This window comes from Furipterus horrens, unplaced genomic scaffold (assembly GCF_987537825.1).
Source record: "Furipterus horrens unplaced genomic scaffold, mFurHor1.1.pri manual_scaffold_2, whole genome shotgun sequence".
NCBI classification, from domain to species: Eukaryota; Metazoa; Chordata; class Mammalia; order Chiroptera; family Furipteridae; genus Furipterus; species Furipterus horrens.
In genome coordinates this window covers 44,546,953-44,572,527 of record NW_028327172.1, presented here as the reverse complement: position 1 = coordinate 44,572,527, position 25,575 = coordinate 44,546,953, and the positions used below count along the sequence as shown (strand labels likewise).

At 48.7% G+C, this 25,575-nt stretch overlaps 4 protein-coding genes across 15 annotated transcripts in view; 2 read left to right on the top strand and 2 right to left on the bottom strand.

Moving 5' to 3' along the window:
- Positions 1-4,914: 4,914 nt before the first annotated feature.
- Positions 4,915-8,332, top strand: ANAPC15 (anaphase promoting complex subunit 15). 3 transcript variants are annotated; one of them, XM_090264981.1, is made up of 5 exons: positions 4,915-5,059; positions 6,462-6,586; positions 7,355-7,414; positions 7,701-7,838; positions 7,992-8,332. In XM_090264981.1, exons 1-5 carry the CDS (start codon positions 4,960-4,962, stop codon positions 8,049-8,051), a joined length of 483 nt encoding a protein of 160 aa, XP_090121107.1. In that variant the 5' UTR covers positions 4,915-4,959; the 3' UTR covers positions 8,052-8,332. The 3 variants fall into 3 exon arrangements, with proteins under 3 accessions (XP_090121107.1, XP_090121120.1, XP_090121114.1); XM_090264994.1 differs by having other exon boundaries at positions 4,916-5,059; positions 6,457-6,586; XM_090264988.1 differs by having other exon boundaries at positions 4,917-5,059; positions 8,004-8,332.
- Positions 8,333-8,495: 163 nt separating this feature from the next.
- TOMT (transmembrane O-methyltransferase) lies at positions 8,496-11,819 on the bottom strand. The gene is made up of 3 exons (XM_090264847.1): positions 11,076-11,819; positions 9,777-9,973; positions 8,496-9,290 (listed from the first exon to the last, which is right to left on the bottom strand). The coding sequence occupies exons 1-3, from the start codon at positions 11,332-11,334 to the stop codon at positions 8,970-8,972; spliced, it is 777 nt and encodes a 258-aa protein (XP_090120973.1). The 5' UTR covers positions 11,335-11,819; the 3' UTR covers positions 8,496-8,969.
- Positions 11,820-13,908: 2,089 nt separating this feature from the next.
- LAMTOR1 (late endosomal/lysosomal adaptor, MAPK and MTOR activator 1) lies at positions 13,909-20,181 on the top strand. Its single transcript, XM_090264977.1, has 5 exons — positions 13,909-14,114; positions 18,223-18,368; positions 18,620-18,697; positions 19,052-19,178; positions 19,524-20,181. Exons 1-5 carry the CDS (start codon positions 14,073-14,075, stop codon positions 19,614-19,616), a joined length of 486 nt encoding a protein of 161 aa, XP_090121103.1. The 5' UTR covers positions 13,909-14,072; the 3' UTR covers positions 19,617-20,181.
- Positions 16,036-25,575, bottom strand: part of LRRC51 (leucine rich repeat containing 51) — a 27,569-nt gene continuing 18,029 nt past the window's right edge. For 7 of the 10 annotated variants that reach the window (XM_090264871.1, XM_090264890.1, XM_090264882.1 and 4 more), the window contains 3 exons: positions 22,673-22,878; positions 21,416-21,564; positions 20,932-21,236 (listed from right to left, as the gene is read on the bottom strand). In XM_090264871.1, the coding sequence (XP_090120997.1) occupies positions 21,014-21,236; positions 21,416-21,564; positions 22,673-22,878 (578 nt within the window). In that variant the 3' untranslated portion in view covers positions 20,932-21,013. Of the gene's footprint in view, positions 16,722-20,931; positions 21,237-21,415; positions 21,565-22,672; positions 22,879-25,575 lie in introns of those variants that run through there. The other 3 variants (XM_090264902.1, XM_090264912.1, XM_090264921.1) reach the window with 3 other exon arrangements.

Genomic DNA, 25,575 nt, shown 5'->3' with positions numbered 1-25,575 from the left:
AATAGAGAACAATCAGCACTCAGAACTGTCAGAAATTGAGTTGAATGGAAGTCTGACAACTATGGAATTAAAGAAAACACATCCATCCAGACTGGTAGGAGGGGCAGAGATGCAGAATGGGGTGGTCCCACATCCACATGTGGTAGATAAAATTTTGGGGGGCATATCTCAGGAGCAAGGAGTCCCAGCCCCACACCAGGCCCCCCAACTCAGGATTCCAGTGCCAGGGAGATAAGCCCCCATTACTCTTGGATGCAAAAGCTAGTGGGGAGTGAGTGGGTAAGTGGGTGGAAGAAACTTCTGGAGTCCCAAGCAGTTCTTAAAAAACCCACACACAGACTTAATCAGACTAATGTCCTCTGAGCTCTGGCGCCATGGTAGAAGCTTGAGAACACCAGTGGCATTAAGGGAAGAGCTGGGGAACTGCCTTCTCCCAGACAGAAAAGTGGACCATTTACCCTTTCCTGAACCATCCCCACACACAGCCACAGAGCCAGCAGGCGAGTACCATATCTGAGACTCCACCAATCTGGCTAACACTGTTTGCCCTGTCCTGGAGATCCAGAGACTCCATCCCATGCAACTTGCCAGCCCACCCAAGCTGCTTTTCCATATGAATGGCTGGTCTTGGCTCATGCTTCACAACTTCCTAAATCCTCTCAAACAGGCAACAGCCAACCTAGTGAGCTCCCAGCTCACTAGCAGCAACCAGCCTAGATTCACAGTTTAGCTTCTCCTGGGAATCTCCAATCCCAGCACAAGTAGCAGCAATCTCAGATTGCTTTATAGCTCAGGCAGGATGGCCTCGGCAAAACACAGGTCGGGGTTGACTTTGGCCTGCACTGCCTAGGAAACCCCAGAGCATATGCACCCAATGGACATCTACAGGCCATATCGGAGCACCACCACCCTGCCCCTGCACAGCTGATCCTCCATGGAGGGTGGAGGTTGGTGGTCAGTTGACACAGTCAGTCCTTGCAGCTGACTGCCCTGGGTAAATGCCTCCCATTGACCTGTCAACAGTAATAAGGCTCAACTATGAGAGGAGGGTGTGCTCATTCCACACAAAGGGTGCACCTCAAGTACACAGTTTGGGTCATAGGCGAGGCTGTGATACTAGACCCTACAGTACATACCTACACATTCAACCACACTACCAAAACATGGAATCAAAGCAGCTGTACCTAATACATAGAAACAAACACAGGGAGGTTGACAAAGTGAGAAGACGAAGAAACAGGCCCAAATGAAAGAACAGATCAAAACTCCAGAAAAAGAACTAAACAAAATGGAGATAAGCAATCTATCAGATGCAGAGCTCAAAACACTGGTTATAAGGATGTTCAAGGAACTTAGTGAGGACTTCAACAACATAAAAAAGATCCAGTCAGAAACAAAGGATACGCTAATTGAAATAAAGAACAATTTACAGGGAAAGAACAGTAGAGTGGATGAAGCCTATAATCAAATCAATAATTTGGAACATAAGAAAGCAAAAAACAATCAGAACAACAGGAAGAAAAGAGAATCCAAGAAATGAGGATTGTATAAGTAAACTCTGGGACAACTTTAAACGTGCCAACATCCGAATCACAGGGATGCCGGAAAGAGAAGAGGAAGAGCAATAAATTGAAAGCTTTTGTGAAAAAATAATGAAGGAAAATTTCCCCAAATTTTTAAAAATAATTTATTTATTTGTTTGTTTGTTTATTTATTTTATTTTTAGATAGAGGGGAAAGGAGAAAGAGAGGGAAGAAAACATCACTGTGTGGTTGTCTCTCACTTGCGCCCCCAACTGGGGACCTGTCATGCAACCTAGTTATGTGCCCTGACTGGTAATCAAACCAGCGACACATGGCTCACAGGTCGACGCTCAATCCACTGAGCCACAGCAGCCAGGAAATTTCCCAAATTTGGTGAAGGAAATAGACATACAGGTCCAGGAAGCACAGAGAGTCCCAACAAGCTAGACCCAAAGAGGACCACACCAAGACACATCATCATTAAAATGCCAAAGGTTCAAGATAAAGAACCTTAAAAGCAGCAAGAGAAAAGCAGAGTTACCTACAAAGGGGTGCCTATAAGACTATCATCTGATTTCTCAAAAGAAACTTTGCAAGCAAGAAGGGACTGGCAAGAAGTATTCAATGTGATGAAAAGCAAGGACCTACAAACAAGACTTACTCTATCCAGCAAAGCTATCATTTAGAATGGAAGTGCAGATAAAGTGCTTCCCAGACAAGGTAAAGCTAAAGGAGTTCATCATCACTAAGCCATTATTATATGAAATGTTAAAGGGACTTTTTTAAGAAAAAGGGGATCAAAACTATGAACATTAAAATGACAACAAACTCACAACTATCAACAACTAAATCTAAAAAATAAAAACAAAATCCAACTAAGCAAATCAGAACAGGAACAGAATCACAGGTATGGGGATCATTTGGAGGGTAATCAGCGGGGAGGGGGAAGGGGAAGAAATGGGGAAATAGTGCAGGGATTAAGAAGCATAATCGGTTGGTACAAAATAGACGGGGAAGTTAAGAATAATATAGGAAAGGGTGAGCCAAAGACTTATATGCACGACCCATGCATATGAACTAAGGTGGGGTGGGATTGCTGGAGGGAAGGGGGTACTGGGCAGAGGGGAGCAAAGGGGAAAGAAATTGGGACAACTGTAACAATATAATCAATAAAAATATATATATATATATATTTAAATGATTTCCAGATAGTTTCTCCCCAAACTAACATTTTTCTTATCTCTTCCATTTCAAGAAATGGCAGCACCAGTCTTCAAGTTGTTCAGGTAAAAAATTTTGGCTCCTTTCTTCCTCTGATACTCTACATCCAGTCTGTCAGCAAATATTGTTAATGTCTACCTTCTAAATATAACTGACTCTTGAACAACATGGTTTTGAACTGCACAGACCCACTTGTATGTGGATTTTTTTTCATTAAATATCGGTACTATTATTGATTCATGGTTGGGAGTCCACAGATTTGGAAGGATGACTATATAGGCATTGATCTATTTAGGGGAATTGAGCATCTGTGGGGATTTTAGTATCTGTGGGGAATCCTAGAAGCAATCCCTTGCAGATACAGTTTAACTTTTGAGGGAGTCAAAAATTATATGCAGATTTTCAACTCTGCATGGATCAACCCAAGCCCTGCGTTGCTTGGGGTCAACTGTATATTCAAAATTCAATCACTACTCAACCCCCATCTCTGAATTACTGTAATAGGCTCCCAATTGTTCTCCCTGCTTACTCCACTGTCCCTCCCAAATCAATTCTTCATAGAACAACCAGGGTAACTCTATTAAAATATAAATCAGATTGTGTAGATCCTCTACTCAAAACCCTTCTCAGAATTCTGAACATAGAGTAAAAGTCAAAGTCCTTATTATGACTTGTAAGGCTGTGCTATCTGGCTCCTGTTACCTCTCAGTCTTCTCTTACTGTCCCCAGGGTACACTATACTCCAGCTATTTCTAGGCCCTTTGCACTTGCTGTCCCTGAAATGCTCTTCCCTAAATATCAGAATAGTGTTCTCTCTCTTTCTTTTCCTCAGAACTTTCTTCAAAACTTTCTTCAAAAGTCACCTTCCCAGTAAGTCCTCCTTGGCTCGCCTATCCAAAATAAACCTCTCCTCCCACCAGTGTTTTTGTTTTTATTTTTCCTACTTTTTCTGATTTATTTTGACTTTGTAGTGTTTACTGCGATCTTAAACTATATATTTTATTTATCTTTATTGTTTATCTCTCATTAGAATGGAAACTACATGAGGAGAGAAAGGATGCTTTCTTTTTTTTTTTGTCTATTTTGTTCACTATTGTATATCCACTTCTTTGAATAGTGACAGGCATATAGTGAGGCACTCAAAATGTATTTGTTGAATGATTGAATGAAAAGGGTGGTCATTTCCAAGAGGCAAATTTTACTCTTTAATGAAAAGGTTTATAACAAGCAGAGTTGCTTTAAACTGTAATCATGTTGCTATGCACATGACCTCAGAAATGTTTTCTCACAAACCTCACGTCAGTCCAGGATAGGAGGAAGGCTGGGCAGAGATTATGATGCCATCTGAAGAAGCAGCATTCCAGGAAAGCAGAAAGAAAGAAAAGAAAAAAAAGACTTGTTAAAGGTCACACATCTTGTTGGGGCAGGAATGTATTTGTGTTTTGCTGGCCCCGAAAGAGGCTGATGGGAGATGGAACTTTAATGGGAGTTGGGTTCGAAGACCGCCCGCAAAAGGCATTAGGTTCTTTCTGAGAGGGTGCGTCAGAAGTTACAAGTAGAGACGTCAGAGGAGTGGCAGAGGTGACGAAGCTGACCACTAAGCGAATTGGCCCTGGTCTGAAAAGGGCAGCTGAATTCCTCAGCAGCCTGAGGCTGACTAGTCGTTTAAGCCCTTACATAATCTCCAATACAGAACTGGACAGGCGATATAAAGCCAAGCGAGACCGCTGCGGGTCTGCAGTCTGGCTTCGGCACTGGCCTGTGAGGTGCTTGGGGCAGGAACCATGTTCCTAGATTTATCCTGAGCTTCTTGCAGAGCTTGGATTCCAGTAGAGACTCAAGTATGATATTTCCGCTGAAGGCATACACAAATTAATGTATGCGCCAAAACGGGAAACTGTGGGTTAGAAGCAAACTAATTTCCCTACTACGCAGCAGAACAAACAGGATAACTACTAACTCAAATGGCACCTACACGTTTTTCAGCAGGGGTTGGAAAGCAAATACTGCCTGTAGGCAGAGGGCGGGGTTAAATGGAGCCGTTGGCGGGGGTGGTTTGGGTGTAGAAGGGCAGGCAGACTGGAGAGGCGGATTGGCTAAATTTCAAGGCGGGGCCAACAGTAGGCACGACAAATTTCCACCTCCAACAACGTGACTAAGGTACGTAACGTCATATCCGGACTGGTAGGCGGGAGCGGGAAACAAAAGGAGACCAATGACGCATGCGTTTGGTGTATCCCGGGTTCTGGTGGGTCCTTCCGCTCAGGCGGAGAGAAGTGCTTCCGGGTCGCTGCCGGCAGCCGCCTCCCGGCGCGGTAAGTACAGAAGCAATGCTGCGTCTGTTGCCTCCTTGCTTCTTCCTCCCTCCCCCAGAGAAACCCTGTTCCCCTGACCCGCCTCCTCGGGAGCTCTGTGTTCAGACTCCTTTTAATATTAAAGAGAGCCAGCTCATTGGCCGCTTCCGCGAAACTAAGCCCCACCCCATCACACAAGATTCGTCATTCATTGGTGTCACTTCTTGTCACCCAGCATTTCTTCCAGTTAATTGGCCCTATTCAAGCCTCGCTCCTTTCGCTATTAGCAACCCTATAAGGTGCCTCTACGAATCCCGCCCCTGCCTTTTTCCTGTTGGTCGTCCTCACGGTCATTATCATAATAAGCAAAGAATGGGCGGTGGCTTTGCGGTGAGGGGTTGGGTTTTTGGAGCCTTGGTCTTTGTGCCTCTCAGTACTTCTGGGACGTGAGGGATGGTGCTGTTTTACCTGTTACATAGTCTGGGACGCTGAGGTCCACGAAAGGGCAGACTGGCCCCGGATCGGTCAAATAAGATAGGGCAAAAGCAGAGCTAGACCTAGATCCTTTCGTCCTGCTCATCGCTAGTACCTGGCCTGGGTCTCTTCCACGCCCGAGTTCTTTGCCTCAATTCACTCTGTGACCTAGAGCCCGGTTGTGTTGGTCGCTGGGCCTTAATTTTCCTGTGAGCCTAGCGGTTTTAATTCATATTCTCTGGGACCTTCCTGGTCAGCTCCCTCAGCTGCTTGATCTGAGCTGAATTTACTTGTTCTCTCACATGTTAGTTCATCCATTCAGCCTTACATCTACTTATTTATACATTTACCCATGTCTTTCGAATGTCTTATTGAACCATACTTGTATGTGTGCCCCTGCCCCCCAATTTGGCTGTGGTTTATGAGAGAGATGGTCAGTGTCCTCAATTTCTGACGCTGGCTGGATAATGTATGGACCACCATAGAGATGCAAAAAGTAGATCTGAGTGTTTGGAGGAGATACAGTTTCAGTAGAGCCCTCCTACTTCTCATTTTGTTATGCTAGTCTGCATTTTGGATTCCTATCTCTATATTTGGCTTCTATTCTCGTTCCTCCTTGAATAGCTTACAAACAAGTTTACTTATCCATAAAATAAGTTACCTTACTTAATGATCAGAATAACTATGAGGGTGGTATAATTGTTATTATCCCCATTTTACCTATGAGGAAACTGAGGCTCAGAGAGGTTAAGTGACTTGGCCGAGGTCAAACAGCTAGTAAGTGGTGGAGTCAGGACTCAAACCCAGGTCTGCCTGATTCCCACAGAGAAGAGCTACTTCCCTCTTCCTTCTACTCCCCACCACCACCAAGTCAAACTGTAACCCAGTTAAAAACCAAAACCAAATACATCTGAGAGTTGGATTCACCTGATCTTTTCCCTCAGTCTAGGAGCCATGTCCACCTTGTTTCCCTCACTCTTTCCCCGTGTGACTGAGACTCTGTGGTTTAATCTGGATCGCCCTTGTGTGGAAGAAACAGAGCTGCAGCAGCAAGAACAGCAACATCAGGCCTGGGTGAGTGAGGACCTAGCACAGTGGTGGAGCCTCAGTCAGGGATCCCCCTTTCACTGGCCATGACCCAGTCTTAATTGAGACTTGCCCTGGAAGAGTGTTTTTTTGTTTTTTAAGATTTTATTTATTTTTAGAGAGAGAAGAAGGGAGAGAGAAAGAAAGGGAGAGAAACAACAATGTGTGGTTGCCTCTTGAGCACCCCCAACTGAGGACCTGACCCACAACCCAGGCATGTGCCCTGACTGGGACTTGAACCGGTGACCCTTTGGTTTGCAGGCAGTGCTCAGTCCACTGAGTCACAGCAGCCAGAGTGGAGCTTTTTGCTTTGAGCTGAGAATAATCAGGCTGGGGTTGGGTGGTGGGTAGAGGGAAGTAGGGAGCTAGGTTCTCATCTTTGTATTACCTCAATTTGCTGGGGGACCATGGAACCTCTGGGCCAGATTGGAGTCCAGGCTCTTTTCCCTAAAGCAGAGACAATACTATTTTTGACTATTTATTGAGGACCTAGCAGATGCCATGTTCTAGGCTGATAGTCTCTCAGTTCACTCTCACCATAACCTTATGAGGAAACCAATGCCTTGAGAATTTATGTAATTGCATCATAAGTAAGTGGCAGATGACAGGAGAGAAAGTGATAGAATCTTCCTGAGAACTGGAAGGAAGCTTTTCCTTCACACTTGGGGGTTTTTTGGGGGGCAGCATGGTCCAGTCCAATGCCCCTGACCTTCCCTGTTGGGCCCTGGCCCTGCTTTTCTTCCCCTTTGGCCACAGCTCCAGAGCATTGCAGAGAAAGACAACAACCTGGTACCTATTGGCAAGCCAGCTTCAGAGGTGAGTGGGGCCCAAATGGACTAAGACTTTGCTCTGATTCTGAAGGTCCTGCTTCTGGTTCTCAGCTACAGATGGAGGTCAGAGTCAGGAGCTAGAGGGGGTGGGCACTGGGCCTACCTAGAGCTAAGGTTCTGCAGAGCATGCACCAACTTGCAGGCTCAAGCCAGGGGCAGGGTTGGGGAGTGGGGATCATTTGTTTGCACCAGAGAGAGGCTCCAACTGGGCCAGCCCTTGAACTGGTCCAAGAAGGCCTATAGAGTGTACAGACTCTCCCCTGCCTCACCAGCACTATGATGACGAGGAAGAGGAAGATGAAGATGATGATGAGGATAGTGAAGAGGACTCAGAGGATGATGAGGACATGCAGGACATGGATGAGATGAATGACTACAATGAGTCACCTGATGATGGAGAGGTCAATGAGGTAGGCAGAGGTGTGGTGAAGGCCTCTGTTCCTGGGTCCCTGCCCCTGAACTAATTGGTGGTCAAGGGGTACAGAAACCCTGGATCCAGCCAGGAGTAGGATCTGGGGCTGGGGCTGGCTGGGTGGCTGAGGCCCCTCCCCACCCACACCCAGCCTCCTCTGCAGGTGGACATGGAAGGCAACGAACAGGACCAGGACCAGTGGATGATCTAAGTAGACAAGACATGGTGGCCTCAGGGAGATTCCAGGCCAACACAACCTACCTGTAACCCCTGCAGAACCAGCTGATCACCCCAGTGCCTGAAAGCGCACCCTCAGGCACTTCCTCAGCTGCTGCCAGGACCTGATCTCTTTGGCCCCTCCCAGGCCATCAGCCTGCCCTTGAATCCCCAGGGCCTGAGACCACCCCAGCTTTCTGGCCAGTACCTCACCCCTTGGTTGTCAGGTGTAGTCTATTTCTAACTCTCTTTAATAAAGACACAGGACTGATTTTCCCCCCATGTCTTTTCCCTCTTTGTTGGTGGGGCCCAGAGCATCTTCTCTTGAGTTTTAGGGGGAGGGCATTCAAAGGATGTCAGGCAAACCTACCTGGCCATGTGGGCCAGGTCTAGGGAAGGCCAGAAGGAAGACCTGGGCCGAGGCTCCATTGACATCTCTGGCCCAGCTTCCACCAGCCATTCCTACAGGGCCTTTACCTCAGAGTTTACTGTTTCTTTTAATCCTGTCCACAACGGCATGGGCTGGGGAGGGCAGGCTTTCTGATGCCCAGAGCTGAGAAACCCCTAGAGCTCTCCCAGCCAGCTTCCTTGGTGTTAAGAGAGCAGATTAAGTCTTAGAGCAGGGCAGGGACACCTCTAAAGTCACCCAGCAAATCAGCGACAGCTGGGGTGGGAGCTCAGGCTTCTTGCTTGTCAGTTCATGGCTTTCTCTGGAAAGAGGAAGAGCAATGGAACCAAGCAGCCTGACAGAACTTGATGCCTCAGGTGAGTGGGGCAGAGGTAGGAGGAGAGCCTCTCCAACCCTGAGCCCAGCATGTGTCAGGCCACAAGCAGGGAGGGGAAGGGATGCTCTGAGGTCCTTGCTTGGGTGGGGATAAGATGGGGCAGCAGTAAGTACCCCTGGACCTGGACCTCAGCCAGGCCCTGTGTAGGTGAGCTGGGCTATGCCGTCCTTGATGGCAGGGAAGTCTGGGAGGCCGGTATGGTGGAGGCGGCAGCGGTAGCGGCCACAGCTCTTGGCGTACTGCAGGAAGCGGGGTGCACCAGGGAAGAGCACATGGTCAGCCAACACAGTGGCTCCAGCTGGCAGCAGAGCATGAGCCTCCAGCAGCTGCAGGTCCCGCAGGTAACGTCGGGGCCGGTTTGCCAGAAGCACCAAATCTGCCCGACTCAGCTGGTACTGGGTTCGTAGGCGTGGGATCACCTCCTCTGAGCTACCCACGATGAGCTCCACCTGTGGGATAGGAGGAGCTGGAGGTTAGGGTGGGACAACCAGGGTTGTCCTATACCAGACCCCCACCAGCATGTAGCTTACTTTATGCCAGGCCCTGGTCTAGATCCCGACCACTGTTCTCACATTTCCTCTGGCTTCAGAACCCAAGAGGTCAGCATCTGTATTGGGATTCCTATTCTACCAGTGAAGAAGCTGAGATTCAGAGGATAAGTGCTTTGGCCAAGGTCTCATAACTAGTAAGAGGCAGACTAAGGTTTGCACCCAGATTTTCTCGGCTCCAGACACTTTCCTCTTAACTGCCGCTTTGTCATTCAGCAGCAAATATGTACAAGTGACTTGGAACAGAGGGACAGTTCATACAGCCTCCAGGATAACAGTTTCCTAAATGGAACTACTTCCTTCTCATAGGTGGGATTCCCCCCCAGGGGAGGCCTGGCCAGGGTAAGGCCAAGGGAAGAGACCAGGGTTGGGGAAGTGGGGGCTGACCGTGCGCTCGTCGAAGCCAGCCAGGCGAATGAGTTTTTCGGCCACCACTGCTGTACGTGGGTCCTGCTCTACAGTGAGAAGGCGACTCCCAGCGGGCAGGGCACGGGCAATAAGCAGTGTGGAGTACCCGCAGTAGGTACCCAGCTCCAGCACACAAGCAGGGGCCTTCTCTTCCACCAGCCGCATCACGATCTGACCTATGAGGGGAGATGGCTATTGCAGCAGACATGGGAGATGGATGGCAGGCCATAGAAAGATTTCAAATGCCCACCTGCCTTACTGCAGCTCCCAACCAGCTAGGATCTTCTCTCTCTAAAACTATATATAGCCCCACCTGCCCCACTGGTACCCCTGCTCCTCCAGGCTTGCCTCCTTCAGTCTAGTCTTCACACCAGCCACTAGGAATCTTTATGAAAAACAGGTATGACACTATCACTTCCTGGTTCCTTGATCCTAAGACCTTTGGGATTGAACTTGGGATCCACAGCCTGACTTTCAGGACCTCCTTGAAACGGATCCTATCTTACCTTTGTAGTTTCAGCTCTCAATTCTTTCTACCTGGAGCCTGTACCACAGCCATCTTAAACAATTGTGCCCAGGGTCAACCATTCTGACACATTCCTTCCTGCTTCATTTGTATATGCGGCTGGCTTTGCCCTTCCCCAACCCTATCCTTGTCCACCTGGCCAACTCGAAAGCAATCCTACTAGGCTCAGCTCACCTGTTGCTTCCTCCAGGAAGGTACAGGCAGGAACAACCACCAGGTTTCTGAAAGACCTTTGCCAGAGCTTCCAGTTTCATTCCCCCTTATTTTGTTTATTGGATATCTTTTTAACCTTGGAATTGGACCAAATTCTTACTTAAATAAGATTCTGAAAGCACTTGTGCTAGGAGCTGGGACTCAGACAAATCCAGGCAGACAGCTACCCTGAAGAGGATATGGGAGCCTCCATGATGAGGGAGAAAGACATTACAAAGTTATGAGTTACATGTGGAGATGGTTATTCCTCTGTGTATTACACCCCTTTGAGGCCAGTATCAGTGGCTGATTCATCCATGTGGCCTGTACTTCCTTCTCCCCCAGCACCCAACACATGCTTGGTACAAAAAAGGTAGCAATAAATGTTTGCTGGATGAATGAATAACTTTGCGCAGCCCCCTCATTTGTGTAGAAGAATGAAGAGACCCATAGAGGATTAAGAACCTGCCCAATTCACCCATTAAGGCAGCTGCATATCCCAGCTCTTTCTTCACTATCTTAGGGGTGCTTCCTGGAGCAGAATGCTAGGGAACACTGACCTTTGGCAGGCCCCATGTGGCTCAGGTACTCGCAGTGGCTGCTCCAGTGGTCCAGAGTGGTGAGGATGTGACCAGGGTCCCCAGGCAGGGCGTGGGTGAGCACATAGCTGAAGGCCCGCTCCTCAATCTGAAGCCCTGACAGGCAGTTTCGGAGGCTCCGCAGTAAGACTGTGCGCACCAGAAGTCGAAAATGGTGACGGTACCGTACCAGCAAGGCCACGAACAGTGGGAGGAAGGCTAGCGCGATGGCTGGAGACATGGTCCCTACCTGGGTCCTGGGGTGGAGGGAGGCATTGAGGGAAACCCACACCTGACATTTGCCCGTCACTTGTGCAGCCCTTACCAGTAGTAATTATTATCCCTATATTTTACAAACTGGCTCAGAAAGGCTAAGTCTTTTGTCCAGAGTCACATAGCAGAACTAGGATTTGAATCCAAATTGGTCTGATCCCAAGTCCATGTACTTTCAAGGACTCCACGCTAAATTCAGAACCCAATCCCAAACCACCTCTTCTCACTTTTGGCTTCTGGTCCCGTCTTCACCTTGCTCCTTGCACCCATTTCTCTTCATCTCTGTTGTTGCCAGTCTTCAGAACCCCTTTCACCAGCTCCCCTCTGAACCATTCTTCTCCCAGCCTACCCACTGCCTGCTTGGTCTCTTCTGATCCATTACGTGTAGCAAAACAGCACAGCTTTAGTCAGAAACCCCTTCATTGTCATTACTCTGCTTCACTAAAAGGCAATTAAAACTCTTATTCCATAGAGTATTAGGGTGAGATGTCCTTCCCACCCAAGGACTTTCTCTCTCTGCTTCCCTGGAGGTAAGAGGAGTCATAGTTTCTATATTTTTTTCCCAATCCTTTCTCCCCTCCCCTGCATTCCTCTGTTCTGTTCTTTCTCAGAATTCCCTTCACATGTGCATACACACAACACAGGCTTTCTCCTCACTCAGCCCTCTTCCCCACAGCTCGCTGTAAGGGATAAGTTCCCTGCCTTCTCCCATGCCCTGGACCTTCTGACCCTTGCATGTCCGCTGGTGGTGGTGGGAACTAAAAATGAAAGTAGGAATGTATGAATGAATGTGAATAGGTAAGTGATGGCAAGTTTGAACTGGTGTGCTTGGGAACCCACACTCAAGGGCCCTGCTTACCTGGGCTGGAGGCTCCTGCTTGGGGAAGATCGGAGCATAGGACAGGAGGGGGCAGTCCTTGGAGAGTGTGGGGGAGAACCTTGATGCAGGCTGGACTTGCTCTCAATTATTGATGCTGAGGCTGCTGCTGTCACCTGAAACCTGCAGTTCAAGTTACTAAACCCAGGGACTAGCTGGAGCTGCCTCCTACCCTTCAGGAACCTTCACAAGACTTATAAGAACTCTAGGGTCTTGATTTGAGGGGTAATAGAGCTACTGGGCTTGGTGCCCTTTCCTCTAACCCCTTGGATCAGCACAAGGGGTATGGTGTGAGCCAAGGTTATAGGGAGGTTATAATTTACTCATTAATTCCAAATTCAAGTTTTCTCTAAGAAAGTGCCAGGGTGTGGGTCACAGAGAAGAGTCAAATCCTGTCCCTGTCCTCCAGGAACTACATGTTTTGTGGTTCTTGTTGAACTCCATATTTGGTAAAAGAAACAGGTACAGGAACAGAGAATACAATATAATGTGCTGGCTAGAACCAGTGCTCCATGAATCCAGGGACTCTTGGCTGTTTTGGCAGCTGCTACATATTCAGAACAGTGTGTGGCATATTGCTGATACTCAGTAAACATTTGATTCAATAAAAGAGTGAATCAACGCTGGATAGGGATTAAGCACAGGAGATGCCCAGAGAATGGAAAATCAGGGAAGGTAATCCGGAGAATACTGTTGTCAGGAGGATACTGTTGAGTCTTGAAGACAGCAGGCAGACAGTGCCAGGATGCATGTGCAAAGTCCAGGAGGTCACTCAGGAAACTGCAAATGGGCCCTGAGGCCCCATCCCCATCCCCAGCCTTCCCATTCCCTCTGGGCCTGGAATGGGAAGCATGTATTAGCATCCGCAAGATCTTTTTTAGATTTTATTTATTTACTCTTAGAGAGAGAGGGGAAGGGAGGGAGAAAGAGAGGGAGAGAAACATCAATGTGTGAGAGATACATCCATTAGGATTGGGATTCCACAACTTTTTGCTTCCCAGGCCTGGGCTCAATCTACTGACCCACCAGTCAGGGCAACGTTGACAAGATCTTGACTGACAGACTTGAACCTGTGTTCAAGGCCACGGGATAGTTTTAAGAAAAGAGCATCGATGGTGAACTTTGTGTGTTAAGATACTGGGGCTGCCATAAAATGGCAAGATTGCAGAGAAATGCCTAAGGGCAAGATCAGTAAGGTGGCTGCTATCTTCACTACAAGGATTAAGCTCCACTCAGCTTTGGCTTGCGAGGACGTAAGGTTTTTCCCACCATTAAGTGTCAGATCCCCAGTACAGCTTGAGAGCTACATTGGGCATCACACCCCCTCAATCAACTGACTTGGTGCTGAGCAATTGGAGCCTACGTGTATGCTTCCCGCTCGCCCCGCCCCTCACGAGGCACTCAGGAAAGCGTATCAGGACGGCATTTGGTATAAGTTCGCTCATTGGCCCACAAAGGTGGACAGGCGGCCCCCCGACCATAACACAGGTCACACGACGGCCTCTGCGACCCACAAGGCAGAACTGGAGCTCTGAGATTGAGACTAGGCTGAAGTCATGTGACACGATCCTCCCTTTCCTCTCATCACGTGCCTTGCGCCTTGTCACGCAAGGCCTGCCTTCCCATTGGTTGGAGATGATCTCGCGGTGGGGGCCGAACGCAAAGCTGGGGTTTCGGCAGCCCAGCTGCAGCAAAGCGACTTTGGGAAGACAGAGTCGTGGGGGCGGATGTTGCCTGCCGAGCGCAGCCGCGGGTCATGTGACCGGAAGGGCTCCTGACGGACGCTGTCCCTCCTCCGAGAGGCCTGAGCGTCCGGCCCGACCCCGGCCATGGGGTGCTGCTACAGCAGCGAGAACGAGGACTCAGACCAGGTGTGGCCGCGACGGGCGGGGCTCGGGGATGAGGGCTGAAACACTGGGGCATGGGGGCACAGAAAAAAAACCTGTAGAAATGAGAGTGCAAGACCGCAGGGCCGACTACGGAGGCCCGGAGGGGACAGATTACGGAGCATTCGCTGGGCTGGTCTCTACTGTTAAAGCCCCAGTTTTCTCTGCACAGTACCGGCGTTGGGGTGTGCAGGCAGCCGGCTGTCTCACTTGCTCCTAGCTCTTTCTCTTTCAGAATTTTATACCTTCAGGGATCCTTAGCCTAGGTCTCTGGGAAGCACTCCCTTCCCACCTCCGTGCGCTTATATTAGCGGGCTTTGTGAATCCATCGTAGAGGTGGGAAAGCTGAGGCTCAGAATTAGTTTGTCCCGAGATGAGTCAGGAATCTGTGTATTCTCTCAGCCGCTGGGGTTGGAGAAGGAAGCTCACTGCTGGTCAGAGAGGGCCTCTGGTGGCATTTAAGTTAGTGAAGGATTTAATAGACTCAGTGACGATATAGGGACGTAAGAGAAATTATTTGGAAAGTAACAAGTCGGATTTAGCTTCGGCTAGATTGGGTGGGGGTGGGGGTGCGGGATGGGGAGCTTAGTTGGGCCTGCTCCAGTGCAGCCCCTGCTTGGGGCTTGAGGGTTCCTGTAGCTACAGGGGTTCTTGCCCAGGGAATTTGGCTGTAGATCAGATCCCTTTGCAAGAAGAATTAGATTGGGGAAAGCTGTACAGTTGTAAATTCTCCGTCTTCTTCTTGGTGCATTCTCACTTTTTACCACACTTTAATTCTGGCTCTTCCCACCTAACCTCCTTTGAGTTGGGGAGCCTTTCCAAGAATCAAAGCCTTAAACTGTTGGCCATTCACCTTTTTGATTTCCTCTATGCCTGAGTTCTACATTTTAACACACACTAGACACAGCGACAGTAGAAAGGTTTCAGCAAGTAGCCCACAGTCTCTTGGGGTAGATGGTCACAGAAATGGATTATATCGCAGGTAGTTGGCAATAGGTCTTTCCCCAGTGACTCACATGAACATGTTTTGGGTTAAGGGCTTAGGCTTGAGAAAATGTCATTTGTATGAGAGGCCTGGGTGGCTGAACACAATGAACACATACTTCCTCTGTCTTATGTTAGGCATGCCTCATAGCCAACACTTTTAACTTCACCCCAGCCTGTTGAAGAAAGAGACAACATCTTTGAGCCCTGGCTGCTGTGGCTCAGTGGATTGAGCGTCGACCTGCGAGCGAAGTGTCGCTGGTTCGATTCCCAGTCAGGGCACATGACTTGACTAGGTTGCACATCAGGTCCCCAGTTGGGGGCACAAGTGAGAGGCAACCACACAGTGATGTTTCTCTCCCTCCCTTTCTCCTTTCCCCTCTCTCTAAAAATAAATAAACAAACAAATAAATTATAATTTTAAAAAAAAGAGACAATACCTTTGCCAACTGGGAAAGCTATTGCCTATGGGAAGTTGTCCCTTAAAACATACTATGGGCTCTTGCTGGCAATGAGTCAAGAAGGGTTAATGCCTGCCTTATGAGAAAGGATACCAGCTTCCAGCTGGAAGAGCTGGGCCTGTTGCTCTCCTCAATCTTCTCCTTGCCCCTGATGGCCTCTCACATCTGTTTCTAAACCCCAAAGACTGTGTTTGGTCAGTGCTAAGTGATTTGAAGCCTCAGGTGACAAAAGTCTACTTACCTGGGCTATAAGCCAGAACCATTCACAATCAAAAAGTCCTTTGAGCTCTTGGGCAGGCCCCTCTCATCACTGTCCATTTCTTATAATAATAAAAAGATCCTTATATATGATTTTAAGATATGTTTTCTGCATTCTGTGTAGAAACATATCAAACTAAATAAAAGCAGTGTCTTTATTACAATGAAAAAATAATAAAAAGAAATACACAACATACTATAGTTTTCAAAGCCCTTTTACAGTTATATCATTTAACTCTTGTCACACATCTGTCATAAGGTACCAGTTATGTCTACATAAAGGCTGGGAAGCCCTGACCCAGTAGTTCAGTTGGCTAGAGCATTGTCCTGATACACCAAGGTTGTGGGTTCATCCCTGGTCAGGGCATATGCAAGAATCAATCATTGAATGCATAATTAAGTGGAACAACAAATTGATGGTTCTCTCTCCTTCCCTTCCTCTCTCTAAAATCATTAATTAAGAATTCTTAAAAATAAAGGCAAGGAAAAGGTTTAGAGAGCCTAAGTGACTTAGCAAAGGTTACAAAACTAGGAAGTGCCATAGCCAGGATATTTTGATACCAAGCCATATGCTCTATCCATTGGTCAAGCTGTCGCTTCTAGCTGTGCCCACGGACCAGATGCCTAGTCGTGGGCAGACAACATAGGTGTCTATGATAGAGTAGACAGTGAAACTCTGACTCCTGGGTTGACTCAGGGACAAATCTCAGTGTGAAAAACCTCTCCTATCCTCCATTTGTCTTTGTGGGTGAGGTGATGTTTGTCCACTCTCATGGGAGTAGTATGGCCCCTGGGAGGCCAGATCTCAGGAACACAGCCTTGTTCTTGAAGAATCCCTGATAGGGGAGAAACTGTCCCATCCTGCAGGAAGATCTGTCTGAAAACGGGGCTGCAGAAAGGATGGACACACAGGAAGCAAACTTAGGCTTCATTATGGAACCAGCCTTCCTTAGAGATAGTTTAATCGTTGGCAGGCATTTTGTCTTTCTGGCCCTTTAATACTTAGCCTGTGTTTTAGGGAGGTGGGGTGCCTAGAATTTGGGAGGTGATGGACAGAAGCCCACAGCTTCTGTCTCATGTTACTGGCAACTGGGGACACCTGGGGAGCCTTGAATTGGGCAGGAAGAGTCATGTGACAAGACTGGGCCTGTCTAGGGTGAGGCAGGCAGCGCAGGAGGAAGTGGCCCTCCGCAGAGAGAGTTGTTGGAGTTGTGGGCAGGGAAGCTGGGAGCCGGCAGTAGGAAAGTTAGTGGTAGGAACTGAGATAGACCTGGGGTGGAGCACTGAGGGGTCTGGTGGTCTGGCAGAAAGTGTTGGTGAGTCAGCATAAGTCAGGGTGGGCCCCTTGTCCTTGACTTTGTCCTGGGCACCCTTGATCTTTATAGTATGGATAAATACCCAGCAGGTCTGCTTATCCAATTTGCAGCTGGCACAAAGCAAACAGGGGTTTGCAGCTGATGGGTTCCAGGCAGGGTTGTAACCAGAAAGATTAGAATGAGGGACTAAACCAGGACAAGGAGAAATGCACATAGAATTATACAGGACAAGGGTGACTTTGGCCCCTGGTCAGTTCTGGGGGTTGTGACATCATTGTAGGCTAGAAGTAACAGGGCTGCTGAACATGAATGAAGCCACGCTGATAGAGAAGTGGTTACTTGGCAAGGGGGTAGACAGCTCCATTGTTGAGTTCAGGTCAGGACATACCAGGTGCATCAAGTTTGGTTCTGGGAGTCCCATACAAAGAGAGAGCATCAGGGGAGAGGAGGGTGGACACCTGAGAGAGGACATCTGACCTCAAGATGGAAGCACACTTGGACTGTGTGACCCAGAGGCTGGGGCTGGGACTTCTGCCCTGAAATAATATGAAGAATGAGCACTGACAGGTTGGGCTTGCTTTCTCTTTGAGCCTAGGGCCTTGTCTGGCCTTATAGGGCCTCTCTCCTGGAAACTAACAACCTTGCTGGGGAGGGTCTGGTTTGGGGAACCAGGAGGGCCATTATTGGGTTCCTGGCTTGCATCAGTTTCCCCTCTAGACCCCACTGTTTTGGTATTTTCCACCTCCTCTGGCTTCCACTCTTTAATATTCTGTCTCCATAAGTTGCTGGACTATTTTTTGAAGTTCTAGGGCTGTTACTGACTACGTGCTTTGTGCCTCTGTCCGTTTTTCAGGGCATCTGCAACTGCTTGGTTCCACTTTAATTCATCTTGAACCACCAACTGAGCTGAGCTCCCAAGGGCAAGCAGGAACTGAGTCTTATCTGACATACAGTTGGGCACTGGGATATTCCTAATAAAAATATTTTTGGTGTTTAAAGGTCAGAGTTGGGCTGAGAGGAGGCAGGTTGGACTAAGGGCCCCAGGTCTAACGTCTCCCTGTTGGTCTCTCATAGGACCGAGAGGAGAGGAAGCTGCTGCTAGACCCTAGCAGTCCCCCCACCAAAGCTCTCAATGGAGCTGAGTCCAACTACCACAGCCTGCCTTCTGCTCGCACAGATGAGCAGGCCCTGCTCTCCTCTATTCTTGCCAAGACAGCCAGGTGAGCATCACAGAACCAGGCCTGGAGGAGAGCTCCTCCATCCGTGTTAAAGGCTGGGGTAGAGGGAGCCAACCCAGGACATGGGAGAAGAGACAAGGTCAATGGGAGAGGTGCCTCTGGGCCTAGCCCTGCTCCAGCAGGCAGGTGGGGACACTGGTGTCAGATAGCCCTAGAGTCGGCACCTGGCAGTGAATTCTGTTTGTTCCTTTTGGATGTACCTGTCATGTCCTCTCTGCTTCCTCTCCCCAAAGCAACATCATTGACGTGTCTGCTGCAGACTCCCAGGGCATGGAGCAGCATGAGTACATGGACCGGGCAAGGCAGTACAGGTGAGCACCTGCTCAGCTTGGGTCCCTTGGGCTACTTGGGCTTCTCCCCTCCCCTCTATCCCTGATCCAGCTTTGGACCCTGGGCCCCATTCCAGTCTCTTCATTTGGGTGCAGCCTGGGAGACAGGCCACAGATCTCTCAAGTGCCTCAGTAGCTATTCATGTCAGCCCTGTTTGTCCTGTGACACTCAAAGGCGGGGTGGGGACAAGGGAGGTGGGTCTGGAGTGAATTTTGGGTGAGCTGAGGCCCCATCACCCTGCTTCTCTGGTCTGAGAGAGGCTTACCTGGGCTGGGCTGGGCAGGGCAGGACAGATTGTGGCCTCACTGCCCACCCCACCCTTCCCTCTCGGCCAGCAACCGCTTGGCTGTGCTGAGTAGCAGCCTGACCCATTGGAAGAAGCTGCCGCCACTGCCATCTCTCACCAGCCAGCCCCACCAAGTGCTGGCCAGCGAGCCTATCCCCTTCTCCGACTTGCAGCAGGTGAGCAACCCCTCGCCCACCCACACTGCACACGCTGCCCAGGCTATAGCAGAGGGTTCACCCTCGGCCTCATAGGAGGTGGGGAAGTGGAGGTAGCCTGGTAGCTTGTGGGTCCTGGTCACTCCCACCTTTCTCTAACGTTTTATCTCCCTATCTCCTCCCCTCAAACTTTTTCCTTTTTCCCTGCTTTGTTCTTTTCCTTCTGTCTTCCCCATCCCTGCCTTTCTCTTTGGCTTCCTGCCCCCCATCATTGCCCCTTCTCTGGCCATCTGATCCTCCTCTCCCGGTTTCTGGATCCCCCTTCTCACCTGTGTGTTGCTCTCCTCCCCGGTCCCCCTGTCTCAGGTCTCCAGGATTGCTGCTTATGCCTACAGTGCACTTTCTCAGATTCGCGTGGACGCAAGAGAGGAGCTGGTTGTACAGTTTGGGATCCCGTGAAGACGGATCCTTGGATGGCTCTTCTCCTCTTCACCCTGTCTCGTCTCCACCCTGCCTTCCCTGGCCCCAGCCTCACTGTGGCTTACAGTACCCTAACCTGCTACTAATCACAGAGAAGAATGTGGAGGAGGAGAAGAGTGAGGCTAAAAGCCTGAGCAAGTGAGGATGGAGCAAGGGAAGGGTAGAACCATTTGGGACTGGCCTTCAAAGCCCTGGCCAGGGGTGGGGTGGGGAACAAAGGATAGGGCCTGGTAGGTCTCCACTATCACTGGGAGGGGGTGGAGGTAACACTGTGAGGGTGATCCTAAAGGGCCCATGGAGGCCCCTTTCCCACTCTTTCTCTCGGCCTCACTCCTGTGTCCCTCTCTCTGAATTGGTGCTCACAGGCACCTTATTAGGGTTTATAACCAGTGTCTGGACGAGCTTGAATTTGAATGAATTGAGTTTGTATTTCTAACACCCTGGGTTTTTACATGTTTGGGGTTTTTGGGTTTTTGGGTTTTTGTTTGTTTGTTTTTGGGGTTTTGTTTTTGGTTTGTCTCCCTTGATAAAGGACATATATTCATCTGTGTGCTGATTTCAGCCCCTCTGTCCTGCCTACCACCCTACTGCTTGCTTCTGGCTGCTCAAGTCTGTGAGCAGTGAGATGGATGAAGGGGAGGGAGGCATCTTCTAGGAACACTAAGAGAAGGCCAGGAGATAGGGGCTTACGGTTCCCAGGTCTTAGCTGAGACTTGGCCTGGGCTAACCTCAAATTGGATAAGATTGCTTGTCCTTTCTCTAGTGATGGGAACACTGAGGAAGCCATCATTGTTGAGGAGGACTGTGCCTCGGCCTCAGTTAAATTACTAAAAAGCCCGGGAAGGGATTGGTGGTGGTAGTGCAGACAGCGCAGAAGTACCTATATGGAGTCAGCAAGCCAATCTTTTCCAGCATTCTTTTTATCAAATGAAATCTCAAGCATATTCCCAACATATAAAACACAGGAGAGTACTCCAGTTTGATTGAAATGGGGGGATTTAGCGATTACGGCCTATCTTCTTGGCCTCCTAACAGAGGCCTCTGAGGCAATTCCACAGAACCCTGGTGCTCTGTGAAGCAACTCTTAATCCCAGGATATCTGAGCTGAAGAGTGAAAAAAGGGCCCAGAGTTGAGATGAGTTTCCCAGGGCCATGCAGTGAACCCATGTCTCGTTTCTCACGTCAACGGGCCTCTCCCTCCATTGCCTACCTTTCAGTACAGCAAGACCACGGCTACTGGCAATTGCCTGAGTTGGGGGCCGTTTTTACATGGTACAAGTGACTTCTAATCTGCTGAACAGCTCAAATTCTTTATTGTATTGTCAAACCAAACTGCCCATCCTCAGGCCTTCAGGATGGCTGCAGTCCTTGGAACCTCAGAGTGCATCCTTCTTGATCCGGGTTTTCTTGTGCTTGATATTCATGCGTTTCCACACTTCAGCTGTGGTGCGATCTGCTTTGGTGACCCCACTGAAGTCGAACGTGGTGATATGGGGCAGGGTACACAGCACATAGTGCCTGTGGGGAAGACTCGGGCTGGGGGCCAGCCCCCCGCACCAGCACCACATTCCCCTACCACCAGCTGCTGCTATCACCTGACTGCAGGAATGGAGAGACTTGAGTAAAGTTTGGGGGAGACTAAGTTTTTCCTGACTGACAAGAAATGATTAAAGGTCTGTACTCTCTTACCTGACCCAAGCATGGCATAAGGTGGTAGTGGGTTTTTTGTCTCCCTTTCTTTCCCTCGGGTAAGCCCAGTTCCAGGGCAAGGCACTTACCTATACCCCTTCTCTTCCTCTATGGGGTTCCCGTGGAGTGTCAGGCTCCGGAGCTGAGGGAGGATGGCCAGCTTATTCACCTCTCTTAGGCGCTGGATGCTGTTGCCATGGAGGTAGAGGACACTCAGGTTGAAGAAAGTTGTCAGGACCTATTGGGGAAAGAAACCGAAGCCAGGCTGGACAGGGCTGCAGAGCTGTGCTAAGGACTGACTTGAGGGCAGAGAAGAATTGGGGGAACAACTTGCCCACCCACCACCCCTCACACCCAGCCATACTGGGTGACTCCAACCTACTTCCATTTACCTTTGAAGGGGTACAGGGTAATGTCACTGACATAGAGCTCTAATCTGAGGGGCAGGAAGGTATGGGACTGGGCCCCGGCACCACCACTGACTTGCCAGGTGATTGGGCTCTCTTGCTTCTCCCTGAGCCATAGCTGCCCTTTCACTGAAGACCTTTGGTGATCTAAGATTCTGTCACAACAAGGGACAGGAATACAGAGCATTGTGTAGGTATGTAAGAGAAGCTTTTGAAATAGAGATGAATTTGAGATCACTACAGTTTCCTAGTTATGCTCTAGCACCTTTTCCCCTAACAGATCCTAGACAAGAAGGGAGCAGTTTTTTTTTTTTTTGTTAGGATTTTCTTTTTAGAGGGGGAAAGAGAGGGAAATATCAATGCAAGAGAGGAACACTGATCGGTTGCCCCTCTCACATGCCCCAACCAGGGACCAAACTCCCAACCCAGGCACGTACCCTAACCAGGAATGGAACTGGCAACCTTTCACTTTATGAGATGATGCCCATCCAACAGAGCCACACCAGTCAGGGCAGTTTTGTTTACTTCTTAAAACTTTAGTTTGAGTTCATGAAAAATAAGTGCTGTACTTTCACTACCTACCTCTTCCACAGAACAACTTAGCACAAGATACAGTGGGTACCCTGTAACAAGAGCTGTGGCTTTACCTCAGTCTCTTATGTGTCACAGGTGGTTTTCATACATTCTCATAAAGCCTTTGTGATGTTGGTATATCCCCATTTTTCAGACAGGGGAACTGAGGTTTTGGACAGGTTAAGAAAGTGGTCCAAAATTGTAAGGGGCAAATCTAGGATTTGAACCTACATCGGAGCCAATAGCTACATGCTTTGCACACAGTACCATGCTCCCTCACAGCTTCCTTGAAATGTGGGTGCTGGGGAGGTTGGACAGGGTAGATTCTGACCCACCCTGACTAGATTCCCAGGGCTGGGAGCTCACAGGGTCAATGGAAGTCAGGTCATTGAAAGACAGGTCGATCCAAGCCAGGTTCTTTGGATGCTCCAGCAGCTGTGAAATCACATGGTTGAAGTCTCTCAGCTCATTGAGAACGTTGTTGTTCAGCCACAGGGACTGGGTCAGTGACTTCCCCGACTTTGAGTGCCTTAGTGGTCGCAGCCCCGTCCTTGGCTCCTCACTTATCAGATCTGTGGGAACAAAGTGATTCCTGGGTATATCACCTTGTCTTCCTGGCTCTGAGGGATGGGAAGGGACAGAGCTGAGATGATAAGCAGCCCAGGCTAACTAGAGGGGCTGCCATAGACCAACACTTGAGTCTAGTGTGACACTACCCACTGTCGCAAAGGCCACAGTAGTCAGTAAGCTTGGACTAAGGGCCAAGACCCTATCCCATACTCTTGGTTTGGGTCACACACTCCTTTCATGTCTATTGTATCATTGGGTCCACTGTGTACCACCCCTGTATATGTGTGTTGGGGAGAAGGGGACAAAAACCACTCCTATTTTATAGATTAGGAAACGAAAAAACAGAGTTGTTTGGTTTGAGTCAAGAATTATCCGCTGGTAGAGCCTATAGAATTCACTTGAATGTAAGACACACTGATGTGCTCTCTTCCATTAATATTGAACAAATACTGTGTGCCAGACACTGGGTATACAATCCTGAACAAAATGAAAGACTGCCAAGCTCTGTATGAGTAATAGGGCAGGGGTGAAGCAGATGTTTGTGTCTTGGAGGAGCTCATACATGCAAGATGGAAACAAATTGGCAATATAGTGTGATAAATGCTTTTTAAGTTGTGGAAGCACAGAAGAGGGGGCGCCTAACCCAGTCTGGAGCACATGGACGTTTCCTAGGGAAGGAGAAGCCTCAGTCGGATCTCAGTGATTAGGAGAAGGGTAGAGAGTGTGAGAAGAGCACGAGCAAAGCATAACGGTGTGGGACAGTATGGGCACACGTGTGTGGTGCGCAGGGGGCAAGGAGGAAGAAAGTCAAGGGACCTGGGATGCCACACTATCTTGGACTTTATCATAAGTGATAGGAAGCCACTGGAGGTTTTAGAGCAAAGGAGGTATTCAGATTTTTCATTTAAAAAAGCTTCACTCTGAAGCTTTAGTATGGAGTCTGGATTTTAGGGAGTAGGTGGGACTGGAAGACCAATTTGGCTCTTTCAATTACGCAAGCAAAAGATGAAGGACAATCAGCATGACTCGATGGTTGACTGGATGTAAGGGTAGAATAACATTCAAGGGTATCACCCAGTTTCTTGTTTGGGTGACTGAGCAGATGCCACATCCATGATCTGATAGGGAATTAAGAAAAAGAAACATCATCGGGCAGGTGATGAATTTGACTTCGCTTTGGTGTGTCTGAGGTTCCTACAGTACAAAAACTTGGAGAAGTCAAGTAGGCAGTTGGATATGAAGGTCTGATACGCAGACTTAATAATTAGGGTAGAGTGAACACGTTAGAGAAACAAATCAGAGTCCTCAGGAACAGTAAAGTAGGTAGGAAGCACAAGGAGGAAGGAGAATCCATTAAAGAAGTTACTGAATAATCAGGGAAGGGGAGGAAGAACCAGGAGAGGATAGTTTTAAAGATGCTCAGGGAGTCCATAGTTCATAGGAGTCAGTTTTAGAGAGATGAAGTCTGTTTCAATGAAATGGCAAGGGCCTGGGGACAAAAGCTAGATTGGAGTGAGTTCAAGAGTGAATGGAAGGTAATGAAATATAAGTAGGTAGCGTAAACAACACCCTCAGAAAATTTAGGTGAGAATAGGGAATAGAATGATGTTAGGACCCATCAGCTCTGGCTTGAGGTGGCTATATTTTTCCTGCTGCCTTTTTGGTTACTTGTCTAAAGCTGCCTCCAGGGAAGGAAATATTTAGTATTTGTTGTATCTGGCCAGCTAGTCTTAACCCTCCCCTCAGCTCTTACTGGGCATACTTCCTCTCTTCCACTCCTAGCCAATGTTAACTTCCTGTCCTCCTCAGCTGTGTGTCAGGCAGCGTCCACCAGATGGCTCTCTGTCTTAGTCCTAGAGTGAGCAGAACTCCCAACTGGGGCATGAAGTTGGGGAAGGTGGCATGATGGTCCTGGACCACCCCAACTAGTGAAGAAACTCCTAATCCTGCTTCCCAACCTCACATCTCCTGACTGCAAACTCTGAAATGAAATGACAAAGATGAATAAAAGCTAAGGTCAAAATAAGCTCACATGTGGACTAGCATCCAGTGTGATGAGGCAGCAGCTTCGGTAGTGCCACCAAGCTTGGGCTCACCCCAAGTTCAGAGGGAGCCACTGGTGGGATGGCATTGCCTAAAACTTGAGATTGCCTGCGATTGCTGTTATCAAGGGTGGAGCAAGGTGTCCAGGCTGTCCCAGATTGCTGTTCCCCTCAGACTCCACCAGGGCACTGCATCACCTGAGGAACTGTCAAAGCTGCCTTGGTCGGATTAGGCAAACGCAGGTCTGGAAATTGGACCACAAATAACAACACTCAGAGAACTGGAGGTTGTCTAGCTACAGGAGACCTGGGGGGAACGTGATACTGTCTTCATATCTCTGAAGGGTTCCCATGAAACTTTTTCCATGTGTCCTCAGAGGTCAGGAGTTCTGAAGAACTTCCTTATATCATTCCTGACCCCATAATGAAAGGGATGGGTAAGTGTGTGTGGTAAGGGATTCCCTTAACAGTTTTTGAGCAGAAGTCAGAGGACTATGGGTTGGAGGCAGTACAGATTGGATGCCTTCTAAAGTCACTGCCCTTTCCGATTCTATGATTCATCTATTGATTAATTAGCAAGTAGTGTATCAAGTACCGCCAAACTCTACCCTCTCCTCTAACCCCAATTTTAAGCAAGTGTTCCATAAGCTCTGGGGA